Genomic DNA, 21,709 nt, shown 5'->3' on the forward strand with positions numbered 1-21,709 from the left:
CAAATTCCTTTAAGAGCCACTGAAATATATCCTGAGGAGGAATCCCTGCCAGGTGCCCTTCAAATTCCATCGTCATGGTGAGCACTTTTTATCCACTTGCTCCTCATGTTTCCAGGGAAGGGAGAGGTTTTCTGCTTTGCCCCCAGGAAAAGGTAGTATAGGGGTAGACACTCTGGTTGCCTCTCTTTCCCCTCACTCACTAGGCCCCTTAGCTTAGGCAGATGGGTGACATTGGGTCACGTTACCCAAGGGTCAGGGCCACTACACTGTCAAGGTAACACATACAAGGTTGTCGGGCCCCGCTTTGTAAGTGATGCAATGCCAATAAAATGTTAATTTTTTAAACGAAATTAGTTGACTCTAAAGTTTAAATGCAAAAATAAACAAGAGAAACCAAGAAAATTCTGAAAAAGAATACTTATCAGATTTTTTCCAAACCAGAAATTAAAGTGTATTATAAAACTATAGTGATTAAAAATGTGTAGTGCTGATGCGTGAATAGACAGAGATCAATGGAAAAGAATAGAAGGTCCAAGAATAGACACAAGGGCATATGGAAATTTAGTATATGACAGGGGTTTGATGTATGCAAAAGAACAGAATCTCAAATCAATGAAGAAAAGGCAGATTATTCAATTAAAGGCTTTAGGATGACTGGATGGCGACTTAAAAATAAATAAAGTTGGATACTATACCTCACATCTTTTTTTTTTTTTTTTTGAGGCAGAGTCTCACTCTGTTGCCCTGGGTAGAGTGCCGTGGCGTCAGCCTAGCTCACAGCAACCTCAAACTCCTGGACTCAAGTGATCCTCCTACCTCAGCCTCCAGAGTAGCTTGGACTATAGGTGCGAGCCACCATGCCCAGCTAATTTTTTGTTTCTATTTTTAGTTGATTGGCTAATTTTTTTTTTTCTATTTTTAGTAGAGACGGGGTCTAGCTCTTGCTCAGGCTGGTCTCTGACTCCTGACCTCAGGCGATCCTCCCTCCTTGGCCTCCCAGAGTGCATACCTCACATCTTACACCAGGACAAATTCCAAATGCTGCAAAAAATTTTAATGTGAAAAAAGAATAGCATATTATCAGTGATGTAAGAAAACATAAAAAAATGATTTAATAATCTCGGAGTAGAGAATATCTTTCCATTTATGACACACAGAACACAGAAGCCACAAAATTCTGCAGGAAAATCAAAGTCAAAAAAAAGCACAGAAGTGGAAGGAAAAATATATTTGCAATAGACTCGGTGCTAATTTTGTAAAATATATTAATATAAAGAATTCTTAAAAATCAACAAGGAACAAACCAATGACTCAAATGGAAAATAGACAAAGGATATGAACCAACTCTTGTCAGAAAAAAAAAACCCTCAAATGAGTGTTAAAACCTATAAAAAGGGACTCAGTGTCACTCATAATTGAAGAGATGCACATTAGAACTATCAGGAAGTATCATTTTGTACCAAGCACGTTGGCAGAAATCAAAGTTCGGTAGCGGTCGGTGTAGGGAAACAGGCATTCTCTTACATTGCTGGTGGAAGTGGGAATTAGGTCAAGAGCCCGACACAATGGAAACCTCTGTGAAGGGCACTCTGTAAATGCACGTACCCTTTGACCCAGCTATTCCACTTCCAAGATTTTATAGTACAAAAGATGCTCACATGTACAAAATGATGTATGTACACAGTCATTCATTGCAGCAATGTTTGAACTAACTAAAGGCTGAAAACATCCCACATATCCGTCAACAGAATATTGGTTAAATAAATTATAGTACATCCACATAAACAAATAAATACTGTGCAGCTATTTTAAGAAATGAAGAAACTCTTTATGGATTGATAAGGATAATCAGCAAGATATATTGTCAAGTTAAAAAGCAGGGCTTAAAACAGTGTTCCAAGTGAAAAAAAGGAATACACTGAATATACATATCTGCTTGTGTGTGCATAGTTGGTCACTGGAAACAAGCGCTAACGGTGGTTAAATATCCAGAAAGAGGGATGTCTGCGTATCCCACCTCTACAGTACCTGCTGCTTTAACTTGAATGGTGAGACCTTCCACGATGCTCAAAGCTGTGCTCTCCAGCTGACCTCCAGGGCACCCCTAAGAGCAGAGAAGAGTAAAGGGTCCTCCAGGGAGGCCGGAGCACTCCCTAACATGTCCTCCAAAACAGAGCCTTTTGAAAACACGTCAAGTCTCATTTTTATCTTAATTAGTGCAAATTTGCATTCTAGTTAACAACATATTTGTGTTAGTTTTAAGATTAAAAAAAAAATGATGGTCTTTTCTCCAACTTTGGAAGCAAGAGAGAACCCTTAGGACCCAAACTCATCTTAAATTGTGTACCTTTTCTCCTTGATCTCTCTTCCTGAGCTCCCAATAATACCAAGAGATTTGCTGTGCACCACGCTCTTTGCTTAATGCTCATAGCAATCCTAGGATGTGAAGATTCTTATTATTCTCATTTTTAAAATGAGGAAGCAACGGCTCAGAGAGGTTACATGATGTTTCCAAAATCACACAAAGCTAAAAAGCAGAAAGGCTAAATTGATTGAATTGATTGAATTCACAGATTGAATTGACTCCAAAGTTATTTCTCTTTCTCTGTATCAAGCAACTTCCCCAATTCTCTCTCTACTCTTCTTTGATACTCACTTAGGACTCTCTCTCTCTCTCTCTCTCTCTCTTTTTTCTCTTTCTGGTCCTCCTCCCCAAAACATTAAATTTTATACATTCCTCTTGGCTTCAGGGACTACAAATTCTAGTGGTTCTCCATCCTGGCTGTGGTTGGACTCTCTTGGGGAGATTTCAAAACATACCTATGCCCAGAACTCACCACCCAGACACTGCTTTTAACTGATGTGGGATGAGATCTGGGAATGAGTATTTGTCCACCCCTCACTTCCACCCCAGTAGTGTCTTATTCAACTTTTGTGTCTCTGGTGACTAGCAAGCACTCCTTAAATATTTGTTGAATGAATAGATGAATGAACAATAGAACTTCAGGGTAAGAGAGAAGCCAAAACTTAGTTTAGAAAATAAAACGAAAGCAGTCTTGAAAGACATAAGCGAGGCGGAGGCTGGGTGCAACTAAGGAGTCACGTTGAGCTCCTCCTGGGACGCTGGAGAAGGAAGCTCCGTCCCTGTAATCCTGTCCACAGCCCCACACAATGGAAAACTATAAATAGCAGCCCGAATCACATGAGGGTTATGTAATATAAGGTTCACAGGACACGCTGCCTTTATCACTGGGGCTTAAGTTGCGCTGAAATGGAAACTCAGCTGATGCCCTATGTATTAGTTTCTCTAAAAAGATGAAAGTCTCCCTGCTTTTGCCCAGACCATCTCCCGGCCCGTATTGGAGGCAGGGCTGCCGGGGCCTTTCCTGCAAAGAGATGCCTGCTGTCTTTTCAGATAACAAGTAGGCAATTTCGGCAAAAGAATTATTTTTATTTGTAAAGATAAAACCAGAATTTCCCCTGATCAAGTGAGAAGGCAGTGCCTATCGGCTTTTCAGACGCTTGGGAGCACTGAATCACAGGCTCGGGCCAGGAGACAGGCTGCACTGGTGTGTACAGCTCCAGAGAGATCAACTGCTTGTTCCAGTAGAGATCTGCTGTCATCTGAAAACCTTTTGTGAAACATCCAAATCCACTCTGAGCCATTTAACTCTATTTGAAGAGGTTTGTGATGATCCCAGAGACTGAATACACAATTCATTCTCACTGGCTGGAAAAGGAGGACTTAGAAATGAATTTTTCTATGAACAAAAGAGTAAACATTGCTGGTAGGAACTAGCAGCCATATTCTCCTTTTCTTCTTCAGCGTGTAACCAGCCCGCATTTCCCAGCCTCACTTGTGCTTGGGCATGGTGCGTGACTGTGTGCTAGCTGTGGAATGTGAGCAGAAGTGAGGGGTGCTACATTCAGACCCGGCCATGCTCATTTCTTCATGTTTTCTCTGCCTTCCAGGTGGCTGGAATGGAGACACCTCCTGGGGCCATTCTGGAAGCCACAGGTTGAAGATGCTAGAGCATCACCAGTGTGGGTCCCTGGGACTGTCTGCAGGAGAGCCACTCTGCTATCCTTCTTATTGCCCAGCGCTGTCACAAAAGCAAGAAATAAACTTCTATTGTGTTTGAGCCATTATACACCACAGGGTCTATTTCTTACAGCAGTAGTCTTCTTTCTTTAATTGCAAATGTTATTAACATGTCATTATACTTTGGCATCAAGGACAGGAATTCCTCACTTGCTTTGGAACAAAAGATCCTCCAGAATGACCTATCCAAAGACTATTTTGCCAGCCTCTTTTGCCCCCCAGGAGGCCCTGGGAGTAGATAAGCTCAGCATTCTTACCATTCTAAAGCCAGGCGTAGATGTTTGCAAGGATTATTTAGTTTATCTTTGATGTAGAGGAGGAAATTTCCCAAATTCTGTTTCAAAACATGGACACTCCAAGCAACAGCTTTGGTAATGGCCTGAACTAGCAGAAAGGGATACTTCAAGTAAAATTCACGTTACAGGACAGATGGTTTTCCAGAACACATGGACAAAATTGAGATTTTTATGAACCTGGTCACATATCAAGATGAAAAAGAATCTGTCTTTAAAGATCTTGCAGTTTAAATAATCACAATCTACTTTCTCTACCTAAGCACTTTTTGAATTATCACGGATTCAGGATTTCTTTTAGGGAAACACAACCTATATTTTGCAGAAGCTATCAATGATGATTCCACTGAGCTGGGCAGGGGCAGAATGAAGAAAGAGACAACAGAACACTTTAGTTGGGAACGAAAAATTATCTTCAGTCCATAAATCAACTATGGCACCACAGAAAGAATTCCGGGGCAAGAAAGTGGGCAAAGAGTGTTTGACACACAGACACCAGGGCAATGAGAAGTCACATTTGTCTGTGAAGTTGGTGGGATGTGCTCTGGAATTGACAAGTGGGGACTCTGCTGGACATCTATAGCCAGATGGAAACATCTGGCAGCACAAGAGATAAGAATTCAGGGCCCACCTGATTAGCTCCTCTAACTCCACCCAGAAGAGGAGCAAAGGCTCCAGGGGCAGTGATGAAGTGTGGTATTTACTGGGGAAAACAGCTGGGAAGTAACTCTGGAGAAGAGCCCCAAAAACAAAATGAAAAAAAAAAATGAATTCTCCAAGTGTAAGGGGAAAAGCCAGTTCTTAAAACTCTGGATCCTGACCGCAGGGAAGGGGCGTATTCGGGTGAGAGGAAATCTATCCTTCCTCTGTGTAAGAGAGAAGATTGGGCACAGCCTACACACCTCATTCGAACTTTACCTTTCTAGAAACCTTGTATAATTCTCTCCTCAGCCATCAGGCCAAATCTGAATTCAGTGACTTTGGAAAGCTTCCCAAATGAGCCTTTTGGCAGAGTTTTATAAACTGTTCAGAAAGAAGAGGCAGTGTTGCTGTGGCTTTAGAGCAGTAAACCCCAAATTCTTGATTGTCCACCCCATCAACAGAATGCTGTTGAACACACAGCGTAATATATGTGGATTTATTTATTCATAAATCATATATGTGTACACTTCTATACTAGCATATTATACATGATATAAAACATATTCCCGATAGTAGAAACATTAAAAGCACACATTAAGAGAAACATTAAGGAAAAACAGAATATTTTCTTCCTGTGCCCATATGAATTTTCTTGTACTTCTCACGTTGGACACCACTGCCTTAAATCCTGGTCCTAGAACAAAGACCTTTTCTTAAGACGGGTGATTGTGGTTTCAAGAAGAGATGAAAAACTCTTGGCCTATGCGTTAGCTAAGTGACACGTTTCAGGAGCAGGTCCTAAGCGTCCAGGTTAAAAGTGTGGATTGCATATTATCTAATAATGTTGCACTTGAAGTCTGTTGCCCAAGTAACCAGAATGGTGAGAAAATAGAGCTTCTTAAGGGGATAAGGCATGTTTTATTTATCTTGTCTTCCTTTGGGGCTAGCAGGGTCCCCTAGGGGACATGCTGGGTCCTCAGTGACACCTGTTTAATTCAAACATGAATGAATGAGTGATAGAATATGTGAAAAACATTTTTAGCCACAGGAAAAACACAATTAAAATGCAATTCTCACCTGTCAGTGAAAAATCTCCATCGCAGAAGCAATGCACAACTTCTGCCTTGTCTACAACCTTGAACTCCCAGAACCAGAACTCAGCTAAAATTCTTCCTCACTTCTTACCAGGAGCTCTCCTTCAAAGGCCTTCAAGGTCTAGGCAGGTACCACATGTGTATGCCTAAAGAAGACCAACTAGAGCAACAGGGAGAAGTGGTGGAAACTGGCAAAATGGAGCATGCTTAGAGTCTGATGAGGGAGGAAGTCTTGACCTCTCTTCAGCTAAGTGTTTTTCTTACCTGAGTGTCTGATGGTTTGGGGACTTGTCTCATCAGCTACATTGTAAACCTAAAGAGGCCTGGGAACGTAGGGTATTTCTTCTTTGTTCTGTCCCCACCGTGGTCTGGCAGAATGAAAATTAGACTTGGGGTCCAAACCCCCAGCTCTTCTACCTCACTAGCTAGATGGCCTTGGTTGAGGCATTGAACCTCTCTGATCCCCAGTCTGTTCATCCAACCAATGAGAATAATACAACCTCCATCAAAGGGAAATTGAGAAGAACAAATAAGACTTTTGCAAATTGTGGTATTAGATACAAATATAATTATAATGTATATACTCTTACAATTAAAGTAGTAAATATATACTTGTCAAAGTACTTCGAACTGAATAGAGAGGTGATATAATTCCTTACAGTAGGCACACAATCAATATGTTCCTGTATTTAAGACACCTTTAAAAAATAAAATAGAGAATATGTAGAGATAAAAATAAAATATAGAGATAGCATACATCAACACATCACATTGTTGTCAGCAATGAACTTGGAAATTTTGAACATTTGTGATTTCATGGCAAATTAAAGCTTTCTCATTTTACAGTTTAAAATGTTAATTGTATGTGTGTTTTATTGGGACATTGAATATATCTATTATTATAAAGTATCAGAGTCCTAAACACTGCAATAGTTATCATCATATATGTCTGGGTAGTAGAATTACTCTTAAATTTTTTACTTTTTCATGCTTTTCTCTTTTCTCCAAATTTTCTTTAATACATACAAACTTTTTTCCGATTCTGAGATATTAAAAAAAAACACCCTGTTTATACCTCAGTTTTACCTCTGTCTTGGACTAGTGGCTGACCACAGATTTTTGTAATACTCTAAAATTGTTCTAGGAGATCAGGAAGGAAAAAGTGATCCAAATGACACAGTCAATTCATAGAAAATATTAAACTAAAACCTGAGCTAAAAATTCTTGATCAAACATCTCTTAAATCTGTAGTTTAAAAAAACTTCTTTGTATAATACGCTATTTTTGCGAAAAACCGGAAAGCATAACAACATATATTGAAATTTGCTTGAATTTGTATAAAGAAAATGTTACAAGGGAGGAAGGGTGAGAGGTGGGAGCCCAGCTGATAAGGACAAGAAAGAAGCATGACTTTGTGTACTTTTTGTTATGTTGTTTGAATTTTTAAAATAGAATATGCAAGTGAGGACTGTTCTAAAATACACGTGTTGTACGGTTGCCCGACCTTTGTTCTGGGGAGTCGGTCCTCACAGTGGGCTTGTGCTGGAGGTGCCGTTGCTAGTGGAGAGATGAATGCACAGGCCTGTGCAGCCAGGGGAGCATCAGGCCGGTCCCGAGTTCATCCCTCAGCCTGCTGAGGAGTCGTGCTTGGATTTATCTGCTTCCTGCGGCAGCGCCAGGCTCTGGCTGTACAGCTCCTGTGTATTCCCTGCTCCAGCCCCGCATGGCTCTTGGCTGCCAGTTGGCCACATTGAACCGAGCTGGTTATGTTTCAGGGACTTGCCCTGTCCATAAACTTTCCACGCCAGGCTCAGTTTAAATTGAAAGAAACATGTTCCCATTATAGGCTTGAGTTCAGCTGAGTCTGAGGTACAGTTGGGCTAGAAGAGCCTAGGAGGCACTCCCAGTGAGGCCACGCACCCTCCAGTCTCCTGGCAAAGCTCCGCAATAAATGGGAGTCTGATATTTCCTCTTTTGGATCCAGCTGTCTACACTGTTGGAAATGCTGACCTACAGTTCCTTGGCTAGCCAGCCGTGAACCACTTCTCTGCACATGCCCTGTCTAGGGGATTGGGTTGAGGAAGATTGTCAATACAGGTAGTCTGGCCTGACCACCTAGCTCATGACTGGTAGATCTTGTCTCTCAGCAATGTTCTGTGCCACTCTGGGAAACATTAAAATTATCTGAGAGCCACACTAACATTAGAAACTTTTGTCCATGAAAAGATACCATTGAAAACTGACAAAACAAAAAATGGGAGAAGAAGGTGGGTGTGATGGCTCACATCTGTAATCCCAGGGCTTTGGGAGGCCAAGGCAGGAGGATCACTTGAGCCCAGCAGTTTGAGGCTACAGTGAGCTATGATGGGGCCACTGCACTCAAGCCTGGACAGCAAAGCGAAATCCTGTCTCTTAAAAAAAAAATGGAGAAGATATTTGTCACACATATAATGAACAAAGGATTTATATGTAGACATACAATTGCTTAACTGCTATAAATCAAAAAGAACCAAACATTCAAAAAATGGGCAAACAAATTCACCAAAGGGAAAACCTGAATGGTCAATAATATACAAAAAGACCATCAGTCTCAAGAAAAAGAAACTAAAACTTCAGTGAAATACTGTTTCAGACCAATTGGATTAGCAAAACCTAAAAAGTCTGACAATACCTAATATTGGTAAAAATTATAACACTGGGAACTCATATACTGCTGGTAGAAGTCTTAATAGGTATGTGACTTTGGAGAGCAATTTGGAGTTGAAGATGTACACAACCTACATTTTAGGATGCAACCAAGAAAACAAAAATCATTCTAAGTACTGAAACAAAAGGACTTTAATTCATGGAATAAATTATCTGAGGATTGAAAAATTGAGAAGTCAAATAGTAGACAGTGAGGCAATCAGGGATTAGCAATTTCAGGAAACCACAGCCAGTCTAAGACAAAAGGGTGGGGCTACAGAATACCAGGAGTTAACTGGAGTTTCTGGGAGAAAGCTAGAACCAGGTTGGGCCTGTCCAGTGGGCACTGGAGGTGCAGAAGTGACACCATCTGAGACAGAGAGAGGAAGACAAGGCTTCTCTCTTCCCTCTTCCTTCCGCTCTCCCACCAGTGCCTCCCGGTAGCTAAACCCAGAAGCATGCCTGGGAAATACAACCTCTGTGGATCTGCTCCCCGAGATACAGAAACAGGAGAAGGGCAAGGAATGGATCTGCAAAACAAACGAAACACCTTGCACATGAGTAAATGGAGCCATATATAATAAAACTGGTAGCCCCCTTGTTCATACAAGCAAAGCATGAGAAACAAGTGTCTATCAGCAAAAGAGATCAATGAATTGTGGTTGAGGCATACATGGAAATACCCTACAGCAGTGAAAGCAAATGAACTGTAGCTACGTTTATCAACACGGAGAAATCTCACAAAGTAGAGCCAAACAAAATAAATTTCAAAATATATTGGGTAATACTATTCATATGCAATATGATGATGATGGATAGATTGTAAAAGTTGGAAAAGTGTAAAGATATAAAGAAATCTTTATTGGGTGGGGGAAGGGGATTTGATCAGGGAGAGATACATTGAGGGTTTCAAATCTAATAATAATGAAGCTGGATGATGGATACATGAGGCAATGTGTAGTTATTTCAAATGTGGTATCTAAAATATTTCATAATACATTAAATTTTAATTTTACAAAGGCGCTTGGAAAAGTATGAGCGATGTGGGCCTGGCTACTTTGAAGGGTAAGAAGAGCCTCCGTTATATTGTCAAGTGCAGACTGGCCCAAGACAGCCCCTCTCCAACTTTCTGTCCCTCTTGGCCCCAATCTGGTTAGGCAAACAATCAACCTTTGCCCGCAGCACCTCTAGACATGCAGGCGGGTCCCGCCGCAACGGCATTCTCCTGATAGTCCTATAGGTTTCTGGGTAGGAGCCGCACTCCAGGTCGCAGTATTTTAGTTTGCTCAGGCCCCAAGCAGGCACTGGTTCTGTCTCTCACAATGGCAAGAAACACAGCTCCTCAAGGGGACCCTTTGAGCCACTCCCCATTAGGCCTGTGGTAGGTGGCAGCATTCTCAAAGCAGGGCCACAGCCCTCAGAAATCACCCCAAATCTCACTTCTCCATTCTAACCAAGCCTTTTTCATTTTCTTTCTTCGGCCGAAGGATCCAGGCAGGGCCAGCTTCATGGGTGTGTGACCTGTGCAGTCACAGCTCGCACCTAGAAGGACCCTATGCTTGGTTTAATGCTCTGCTGTTGCTGTCTGGAATTTCTTAATAACTTCTGAACAAGAGGCCCTGCACTTTCATTTCACACTGGGCCCACAAATTATGTAGCCTGCCCTGTGCCTAAGAGTTGTGGGACAGATTCTTAGAGCCATTTCTTTACAAATATGCATATCAGATATGGAATTCTGATAACTGTCTTATTGGCCTCAGTCAAATCTGAGGCAGGGAAGAGTCCCATTCTAAAATCTGACTACATTTATTCACTTGCTTGTAATCTGCCCTCCCTATGAGGGGATATAAAGTCCACCAAGGCAAGGCCAATTAGTCTATTTAGTTCAGAACTATGTCCTCATGTCCTAGCACAATGTCTGGCTCATAATAGATGCTCAATATTTGTTGGATAAACAAACATTTATAGAACTATTAAATCTGTGCTTGTCCCAGAATTGTTTTCTAATAACATGAAAATCATATACCAGATTGTATACAGAGGATGTATTGTTGAAGAGCTTGCGTAGTTCAATACAGATTTTTCCACAGCAACAAGTATTAAGTAGGGAGACATCTCCTTGAAATCTGTAACTGTTGTATCACATGTATGCTTTAATGCAGCTTTTTATTTTCTCAAGATTATCACTAATGTTTTATGGCGTACTTACTCTAAAACGTACCATGGGACTTGTTTGGCCTTCTTTGTGACATGAAAAACGCATTTCAAGTTTGTTCAGAAATTCCTAATTTTCAGGCCCACTTTTCAGCACTAGCGTTGTCACCCCCACTTAATGAGTACTCAGATGAGACTGCTTCAGAATATAAAGATTTTCGAATTATAATAACCACAAACATTACAACGAGTAGAGAGTCAACACCACAGTTACCTCCAGGGAAACCCCAGGCTGATGCAGACTATCCCAGCAGAGAGCTGCAGGTGTTCCTCTTTACCGGCCAAAGTGCCATGTGGCAATGGCATAAACCAGTTTATAGCTTATTTGGCTTGCCACCTTGAAATTAATTTTCAAAAACTGGGAACATTGCATTATTTCAAATTTTACACATATAATGAGACATGACTCATAAACTTTACATCATTTTACATTTGCATAATTAAATGCATACAAATGCAAGCGTGCTGTATTATCATAGGTTATCTAGATTTTAATGTATCCATAAACACATTGCTTCACACTGAACACAATAAATAGTGGATGGTGAATAAGCAAAGAAGCAATAGCTTTTTGTACAGCTCCAGAAAATATAAAGAAGTATTGGCAGCACAACCAAGCACAGGAATCCTTCTTTAAGCCCATTTGATCCACATGGCAAATGATGGAAGAAGTGAAATGTCTGACTAATACCTAATATTTAAATCCTAGACAAAACATTTCAGTGCAAATCAGGAAGTGCTTTATTTACTCTGATCCAAGTCAAAGGTAGCTGGATAATTAGTTTTCTTTAAACAACATTCAGCTTTGCTGACATCTCATTTTCCAAAAGCAGCTGTTAGCCAAATATAGTATTGTTTATTCACTCCCTGGAAGGCTGCTTTTAAAAAGTGCTTCTTCTGGTAAAAATGTTGCATCACATAATTGGAGATAACAGGAAAAGTAGGAGTTGCTGTTTGTATTTAAATAAACATCTGCTCAAAAGTCCAGTTTTCTGTTTGTGAATAATCCTTTTATTTTATGCCATTAGGCACACTGAATTATTGTTGTTTATTCCTTGCTTTTTGCTCATGCTAGGAAATATTCCAAACATGATAATACATGAGATATTTCTCTTGAAAAAGAATAAAAGATGAAGTTGACTTTTTGCCTTTTTCCTTTACTATACACACGTGAGGTATTTCTGTGCCAGAGACCTTATGAATATGTAATATTAACTGTCACAGCATATTTCTTATTACCTGATACATGCTTTTAATTTAACTGCAGTTGAATAAAGTTTGTTTTTTGTTGTTGCTTTATTTGGAATAGAGTTATTTAAAAATACCTGTAGTATCTGAGTTAAATCTCTAATTACCCTCTGAAGGGAGGTAGAGAATGAAAACAGTTGTTGCTCTTGCAGAGAACATACCCCACACCTGGCATTACAATACGCTTGGTCTATAGCTGCTTGCACTGTTGGCCTTTTCACTTCTGATTTCTAAGAACTGAAACCCATTCTGTGCAGCTCTTTGACTTGTATTTTCTCCACACTGGTTCTCTCCTGCCTGAATGTTTTATCCTCAAAATACATAATTTCTTCCTTGACTCCATTATTGATTCCAACTTCACTATCTAAGCCAATTTAAAAAAGAGTAGAAATCTTTCTTAAATAGGAAGTCAGAAAACCTAGGATCTATTTCTCACTGTGTCGCCAAAATCTCCTTATTGGGAAAATAGAGATTGAACGAATGATGTCCAACTTCGATTCAATTCTAAAATTTTATGATTTCACTAACTAGGAAATGAGGTTTGTTGCCAAAAGCAGGTAGGTCACGTAGTGAACGCCAAAATTTGGGGCAAGCGAGCAGTGGTGGGAGGAATGAGGTGTTTGTTCTTTGGGGTTGTCCAAGCTATGACCTTCTGATAGCATGGGTAATTAAGAGCTCCCAAACTTTGCATTTGTCATCCAGTTCATGGGGCTTCAGATTGATATTCACTGGTCAAAAAATGTAGCATTTTGTGCTCATCTGGGAAACTGCAATCTTTTTATGTTCTGAGCCATTTTCCACTAGTGCTTGTGCATGAGAAATGTTTTAAACGAGAAGCTGAAGCACATTTCTAAAACTTTTCAGATTCTAGCAAGAAGATTTAAGATGGAGCAAACGCTCTGCTTCCCATTTGGATCCTAGAAGGAGCAAACACACTTCATGAAGAATACATTTATATTTTCTTGCACATAAATACATTTGTCATGATACCAGAACCATTGAGACAAATGGCTATGTTCAGTTGGGAAATGTATCTTTTCTTTCTGTATTAGAAAGAATGTGTTATGGTGTAATTATTCTTGTGGTTTTATAGTTCAGAGCATTTTTATAGTACAGGAAGCTTCTGTCTATTGAAATAGCACATGCTATTTAATTACTATAAAGCTCTTTACAAATATAAAGAACTACTAATACTCATTAGCAAATAAATTCTCCAAATACATTCTGCTTTTGTTATTACAGAAAAATATAGTATGAGTTTGCGAATACTACCTCAAGGAAAGGAATGATTGCCCATGAACAGTATAGTTTACAGATTTCTACTGCTGACTGGTAAAGAGTAGGGGCCATATATAAACATTCCTCAGGTTTGTAGGTCCTTCAAAAGGTCAATAGGCACACAGTACACTTACATCAGTACCATTATACACAGTCAGTACTAGAAGCTGCAGTAAAAACAATGACTATGAGCAACAAAAAAACTTTTAAAGAAGAGATATTTAATTATGAAAGAATTCATAACTACAAGGGTGTTTAAAACAAAGGTTTCTTTAAAATTATTTATCTAATTGTTGTCTTGGTATCGACAGCTGTATTAGTCGGGACTCTGAAGTTCAAATGACAGAAACCCAAAGTAGGTTAAGCAAAAACACAACTCCTGCACCTAGGAAGGATATGGGGTAGCTAGCAAATTCTAAGGCAGTATTGCAGAAACCAGAGCCTCAGGACCAAAACCAAGGACATCATGGTCCAGGAATCCTTCTTATCTCAGCTCTCTCCAGAGTGGGGGAGATGTCTCTCAGGCTTGCCAGTCACGTCACCCCAGGTTAGCAATGTCAGCATAAAGAGAACTTCATTCTCTCAAGGTTTCTATAGCAAATGGGCCCTGATGGGTCTTGTGAGGTCATTTGACCACCCCTTGGACCAATTACTGATGCTGGGTTATGGTTTATTGTGACCGATCCAATCTCGTCACCCTTATGAACAAGGAGTGGAGAGCCAGAATTTAAGAACCCTGTTAATTCTGCTAAGTGGTAAGTGTAGGGGGAAAAAAACCCACCCATTAGGACCACATGCAGCAGTAGAGTTCCCCAAATAAAAGGGGATATTGCTACCTAAGTGGGATAGGAAAAGCAGACGGACTCAAAATTGTATCTTATTTTGGTGACCTTGGCCCTCTCAACCTCGAGGTAGAAGTACCTGATAATCTGTCAGGAGCTTCAGTGCTAATGAGAGGTTTGTAGGTTTGTAGTACTGGTTTTGACAACCCTGAGCTTGGTGTTCCTTGGCCTGTCTGGGCTGCATTGGCTTTAGAATTTGCCTGTTTCTTCAGTTCTTTCTTAAGCCTTGGAAACAAAATACATGTTCTATTTAGGAAACCAACATGATGCCATGGAGAGAGAACAGTCTGAAGTCAGAAAGCTCTGAAATTCCTCGCTCTGGCATTTACTAGCCTCATGACCTTCAGCAAGTTACTTAAGCTCTATCTATGCACCTTACTTTCAACATCTGTAAAATAGTGCCCAAGGTTGCTATGAAAAAGAGCAAATACATATAAAGCATAGTGGCTGCTCATAGATACACAGTAAGTAGTGGCTATTACTATTGAAGATGAAATGCCTCTACCTTTGGACAACCTTAAGGAATAGTGTGTAATACTAGACCATGGCAGTAAGGATGAAAGAACAAGACATGGCCCCTGCTCTCACTGGACTTTCAATTTATTAAGGGAGAAAATAAATGTGCCTGTGTGTGATGAAAGACAAAAGTATTATAAACGCTAATGAGAAAAAAGAGCTATGAGAGTTCAAAGGAAAAAGACATTACTGTGTGCCAAGAACTTTACTTTCCGCTTAGGGGATTTAAGTGTGAATTACTACGGCCGAAAAATAGCTCTGACCGCCTAATGTTTATAAAGTATTGAAAAAAGCTGAATACAGGACATTTAGGCCATCCTGACAAATGCAGGACATGTCCTACATGCGCAGGATGCCTAGCAACCCTATCTCCATCCCCCACAACAATCCTACAAAGTAGGAATTTTATTTATTACCTCCATTGTACAACCAAGGGAAATAAGAGACACTGAGTGACTTGTTCAGGCTACAGACATAAATGGCAAAACTGGGAACCAAATCTTAATCTGTCTGGCTCTGAAGCATGGAATCTTCACATTATACCAATCTTCTCAACGATGACAATGGAAGATTTAGGTTCCAATTCCAGTTCAACCTCTAAACGTAGGCATGCCCGTAGGTACCTCTGTGCTTCCTCTACAAACCTGACAAGTTGACCAAATAGTCGAGCTTCTCTTCAGCTCTCTAGAATTGAGGACCACCTACATAGCGATTCTCAAAGCATGGTCCCTGAATCACCAGCATCATTACCTGGAAACTTGTTAGGAAGTATTTTCTTAGGCCACACCAGAACCACTGAATCAGAAACCCTAAGAATAGGCCCAGAAATCATGTTTTAACAAGCTCTTCAGGAGATCCTAATCCAAGGTAGAAAGCCACCAACCTTCAACATTCTAGAGTAATGCTGCTATTATAGCTTGTGATGCCTTTTTCCTACTCAACCAGGTTATGACTCCCAATACATTTCTTCTGTAGCTTGTAAGGTGTCTTAGAAACTTGATATTTACACCATGGCATGGGACTGACAACTACTCTTGCTTCCAAAACCTTCATTAAATGCCATCTCCTTCCCCAAAGTCACAATCCTTGTCAATATCATCACTATCCCACCTTTGCCTTCTCCTGGGCCCTATTTTTAAAGTCTGAAATACCTCTCCCTCTTTAGGGTCCTTCACTTTCCCTTTTATCATTCATCACTTTATCCATCTTCTCCCAAACCTATTTAAACATTTAAACAATGTCCCCTACTCTCTTCACTGCACATCCCACAAATATCACTGTGTCCACAATGCGGAATGATTCTATAGTCCTATGAAGCCTCATTGACTCCAGTTTGAATATTGCAATTACTGAAACATGAATGAGACTGAAGTTGACATATTATGAACTACAGTTTGCTAAAGGAACTAATGTAAAAAAAAAATGTATTCCATCCAATAGAGCTTTCAAGTCATTTCAAATACTTTAAAATATTTTATTAATTAAAAATTATTTTAGCCTGTTAATCTAAGTCCCCAATAAATCTTTTATTGGGTCATTTTATTAACTCGATTCTAAAATACTACCTTATAAAAACTTTTAATTTGTATATGCCACGCCCACATAAATTAGTAAGATTTTATTATATAATACATTATGTATTAACTTCTTTGCATCATTACAGCCTATGTATTTGAATTTAAAAAATAAAAAACTCTCCTCTAAAACTAGGAATAACAACATTAAAGATTTTCTCTTTAGAGCAATTATCACAGTGTTGTGCTCAAGTATGTGAAAGTCTTGTATTAGTGACTACATATGAAATATACAGCCTTCTTCCACACTAAAGAGTACAGAATGAAACAAATATGTTAAAGATATTACATCACGCCACAAAGTTTTAAGATAAATAAAACTAGATATAAGACTAAAATTGTCAAACTCACTATCAAACTAATAACTGGCTTCATCAACATCAGCTTGGGGAGCTTTCTAAAAAATAGATTCCTGGGATATATTTCCCAATTGTCAAAGTCAGAATAGTTTAGGGTAGTGCCAGAGTTAGCTCCATGGTTCCAGCATAGAACCACTGGCCTGGAGTCAAGTTCTGTTTTAAAATTAAATTGACCAGAAGTATCACTGTACACACTAATTTAAAAATATATGTGTTAGATGAGGACCTAATTCAGCAGCTTTCATGTAGTCACCAAAGTTGACACAGGATCAAAAGTAGGTCACTCATAATGGCACTTGTTGACAGTGTTCTATCATCCTATCTTACTTCCCTGGTCTACGTCAGCTCTAAATTAATGCATTACTGACTTTTCAAACAATTATAGACTCCATGGAACAAATTCGGTGAGGTTGTAGGCTGCTTCTACTATATCTTTAACACCCCAAACATTTGTACCATCCACTAATATGTAATTAGTGAAATAAAAGTAACAAAAGTATTTAGACTTAACTATATAGGACACATTGATAGCTTCCATTCTATATTGGGTGGGGGATGAGTTGGTGTTTAATGCTGGTCCTGAATCACTAAAGGGTTGCAATCTACAATTTGAAAATCAGATCTTGTTCAATGCCTCACTTCATAGATAAGGAAACACAATCCTGTAGATATGCCATTGCACCATCTCCAATCTTTGTGTGACCCTTCATTTACCAAATTCCTACCATGAAATCTTAAACAACCCTCTACAATAGGACCCCAAATAACTTCCACACATAGCCTCTACATTCTCTTATGGTAGATTGGCTTCTACCAAAGACCCTGATACAAGGCAACCAAACCACATATCTTAATGGCCTCACTGCCAAGGAAAGTGACCCACACATTCTCCTACAGAGTGTAAAATTTCCAAACCAAGATGGATTAGAGAGATCACTCACTACATATCCAACCAACTGGGTGTAAAAATCAGTAACAAGAATGTCCATTCTAGCCATAGGTAATCAGGAGGAAAAATAGAGGAGTCGGGGGTAGAAAAAAGAATAGATGTACACTAAAAAAGTAATAAAACTATTTTATATTTCTCTAGATTGTAGTAAATAATTTAAATTAGGCTGCTTATAAGTAAGAATCACAATGAGCAGCATTATTAAACAATTTAATTCCTAAAGCTAGTGATTTTAGCTAAATATTTGTACATTACAACCTTTTTTAGAAGGCTATTAACACTATGTCAAAATTTGTAATTATTTTTAACTCACAATTGAAAGCCAAGATTAGCAACTCTTTCCTACAGTTATTACCTCTGACCAAGGCATAAGAATTCACTTAGACAAAAAGCTTTCATAACCTACCTAAAAATAGAATAGTTCATAAATTTTCAAAACTGTTTTACCCTGCTGTGGACAGCCCTTGATCTTTGATTGTAAAACTTAGCAAACTTTGGCATGCTCTAATGTTAGTTTTATAAGTTACTGAAAACTCCTGTAAATTTAGCCATCATTTCTCAAATCTGTATTGTGTTCTCATCCCAGATGCTTAAACATTTAGGTCATAAATTGAAATACCAGTAGAAAAATATTCATCTTTAGGCCAGTTGTATAGTTACCACATGGCAAGAAACTGAGAAGAAAATTTAAACAAGCAGAGCATAAAAATAATTCAAAGCATTATGAACTGAACTCAGCACACTATCCTAAATTTTAGTAGTTCAACTATAGGAAAATAGAACTGTCGTAAGGATTGAGATGATTTAAGCTAACTCAAATTTTTCCCAATTCCTGACATCAATATTAGATTTATAGTTTTATTATAGTAACAAACAGTTGTCACAGTGAGATCTACACACATATACAGATTATATTTAAATTCATATAGAATATTTACATTTTTAAGTTATACTTTTGAAATTAGAAGATGAAGTACAGCTTAAGTTTTACAACAAAGAAAAGAAAAATATACAAGACAAAGACAGAGTTAACAGTAAAAAAATACAACCATCTGTTCTCGATATAATGTGGAAACTTTTTGTCAAAAAGCTACATCTTCTTAATCTGACTGTCCAAATCATTAAAATATGGATGATTCAGTGCCATCTTGCCAGAAATTCGTTTGGCGGGATCATAGACTAACATTTTCTGGGGGAAAAAAAGAAAAAAGATATTTAAGGAAATAAACCATTTTTTAAAAATCTCCATAAAGCCTTAACTTTTCTATCAATAAACCAAAACTAATAATTTTAGTGAAAACCTACTAAATGAGCATTTCCATTAGCTTAACACAAAACCATAAATGTCTCACCCCCCACATTTCACCCTCTAGCTCTAGAATAATCTACTCCATAAATCATAGATATCTCAGTAACCTCTTTTTGTTAAAATATGTTAAGGCACAAGCATTCAGAGATAGCTTTAAAATCAAGACATAAATTTAGAAAAGATGTCTAGTTAATTATATTTACTTTGAGAATTAAATGGCCATCTGAGTTATTTACAACATTCTTGAAATGGTGGCAATTAGCTATAGTGATTTCTGATACAGCACCCAACAAGTTTCAAGTGAAAAAAACAAAAAAAACCACAGCACAATGTGTTATAAACATGTAAAAATGAGACACTAAATGAATTATGTTCAGTCAACTTAGTGTTAATGTTAAAGTTAATTTATATATCACCAGAAAAAGCTAGGCAAAACTTAGCATTGATCTTAAAGAAATATTAAGCTTAAAGAAAACCAAATCAACAAGCAGAAAATTAGAGATATTTTTACTATTAGTTAGATTTGAACACTCATGCACTCAGCACTGTATGAAGTGCTTTACATAAATCATGCCACTCAATCCTCACAATAAAAGGTAGATATTAGTCCCATTTTACAAATGAAGACATTGAGGCTTTGTCAAAGGGAAGTAACTTGCCCAAGCTTATAGAGCTAAGGCATAGCAAAGCTCAAATTTGAAACCAAGTCTAATTTATGATTTACAGTAATGGTTCTCAACTGGGGCAGATTTTGTGCCTCAGGGGACTTCTAGCAAGACATTTCCTGCTGTCATAACTGGGGAGAGTGTGCTACTGGGACCTAGAGGGTAGAGGACAATGATGCTGCCAAGCATGCTACAACGCACAGGGCAGTGCCAGCAACAAAGAATTATGCAGTCCAAGATGTCAATTGTGGCTAGACTGAAGAACCTGATTTTTGGGAAATCTGAGCTTAATTTGGTGGTATAATGATTTCTTAATTGTAAAAGAATCCCAAAGACCAATCAAAATATATATTTGATGATATAGCAATAGATTTTCGTTTACATCTAACAAAACTTTATTTACTGGAATTTATAAAAATTTGTTCCTTCTAAAATCTCAAAATTTAAATACTATTCTAAAACAAGCTTCTTGAAGCAGGCCTAGGACAATTTCTTTTTTACCCTAACAGTTTTTATTTTTTGTCTTGTTTATAAGGAAAACAAGTGTTAGTTGAGAATAGCAATATAATTAGTCCCTCTAACCTTTCTGATGGAGAAACTAGGCACAAAGTGAGAAATAGAGTTCATGAAGGAAATAGTTTTAATAATTAAAAATATCAAGCAATAAGGAAAATATGTATGCTTAGGATAAATCAATAGAGATAAAAAAGTTAGAAAGGAAGGCCTCTAGGCCACTACAATTCAGCAACTTAAAAACAACAACAAAAAGGTGTATCAACCCTGGCCTCTCCTTCGGTGCTCATACCTACTAGTAAAACAAACAAAACCCCAAAAAACACTAATGCTAAATCCTCCTCTCAGAACCACTAGTGTTTCCTGATATCTAAATGGGAGCTAGTAATACAATAAACATAACAGACATCTAGCTCAATAAATGTTGGTTTCCTTCCTATTTCCCACTCCTTACCGAGAGCAAATCTAAGCCATTTTCATCCAAGTTTTTGACGTGGGATGCTAGGCTTCCTGGTTTCCACTTGGGAAATGTATTCTTATAGTCCTGTAAAGATTCCACGTCTGGCCACACTTCATTATTGGGTGTGCCCAAAGCTCTAAATACCATAGAAAAACAAAAAATTCTTAGTTAAAACATAAATATAATCTCATTGTTACATATATGTTGTCTTTATTATTTAACTTAAAAGTTTTTAACAGCTTAGGTATAAAACAAAAATACCTGAAAATCCTGAAGAGTTGATCAATTTCTGAATCCCCATGGAAAAGTGGTTTCTTAGTTGCTAATTCTGCAAATATGGTGCCTATACTCCAAATGTCAACTGGAGTCGAGTAACGAGCTGACCCCAGCAATACTTCTGGGGATCTGTACCAGAGTGTTACTACCTATTATAAAGCAAATTTTTACATTGAATAAACGTGGTGCATTAAGTTACCTAAATTTAAACATTTATATTAGGGTTGTCCTTTAGAAGGCTGTGATTGCCACCGGTAATACTATTTTAGTCAATTAAATACACAAAATTGAAGATGATTTTCTAAGTTCATTTCTAAGTTCCATTCATCAGAAGAAAAAAAACAGATAAAAGTATAAATAAATCTTTTCTTGCTTTTCAAATCACTAAAATGAGAGGATCAAAAGAGTTAAACAGAGCCTTATCTCTCCTGGCAAAAAAACCAAAAACACTGATAATAGATTTGGGGTGACACTGTACAAAGTGCAGGTATTGTTTACATGCTAAAATAGTAAATGACTTATAACATGAGTAAGAAACATGAGAACGAAATAAAGGGCATTCAGATTGGATATGATAAGTTAAACTGTCCCTATGTGCAGAGATGATCTCATATAGAAAAACCCAAAGACTGTACCAAAAAAAACCCCTTAAAATTGATAAACTATTTCAACAAAGTCGCAGGATACAAA

At 38.3% G+C, this 21,709-nt stretch overlaps 1 protein-coding gene across 2 annotated transcripts in view; it reads right to left on the minus strand.

Annotated features, from left to right (window-relative positions):
• Positions 1–17,994: 17,994 nt before the first annotated feature.
• The window catches only part of CDK1 (cyclin-dependent kinase 1), a 17,814-nt gene continuing 14,099 nt past the window's right edge, over positions 17,995–21,709 (minus strand). For both annotated transcript variants that reach the window (XM_012657667.1, XM_012657659.1), the window contains 3 exons: positions 21,005–21,168; positions 20,738–20,879; positions 17,995–18,985 (listed from right to left, as the gene is read on the minus strand). In XM_012657667.1, the coding sequence (XP_012513121.1) occupies positions 18,887–18,985; positions 20,738–20,879; positions 21,005–21,168 (405 nt within the window). In that variant the 3' untranslated portion in view covers positions 17,995–18,886. The remainder of the gene's footprint in view (positions 18,986–20,737; positions 20,880–21,004; positions 21,169–21,709) is intronic.

The sequence above is a fragment of the Propithecus coquereli genome, unplaced genomic scaffold, assembly GCF_000956105.1.
Source record: "Propithecus coquereli isolate 6110/MARCELLA unplaced genomic scaffold, Pcoq_1.0 Scaffold115, whole genome shotgun sequence".
NCBI classification, from domain to species: Eukaryota; Metazoa; Chordata; class Mammalia; order Primates; family Indriidae; genus Propithecus; species Propithecus coquereli.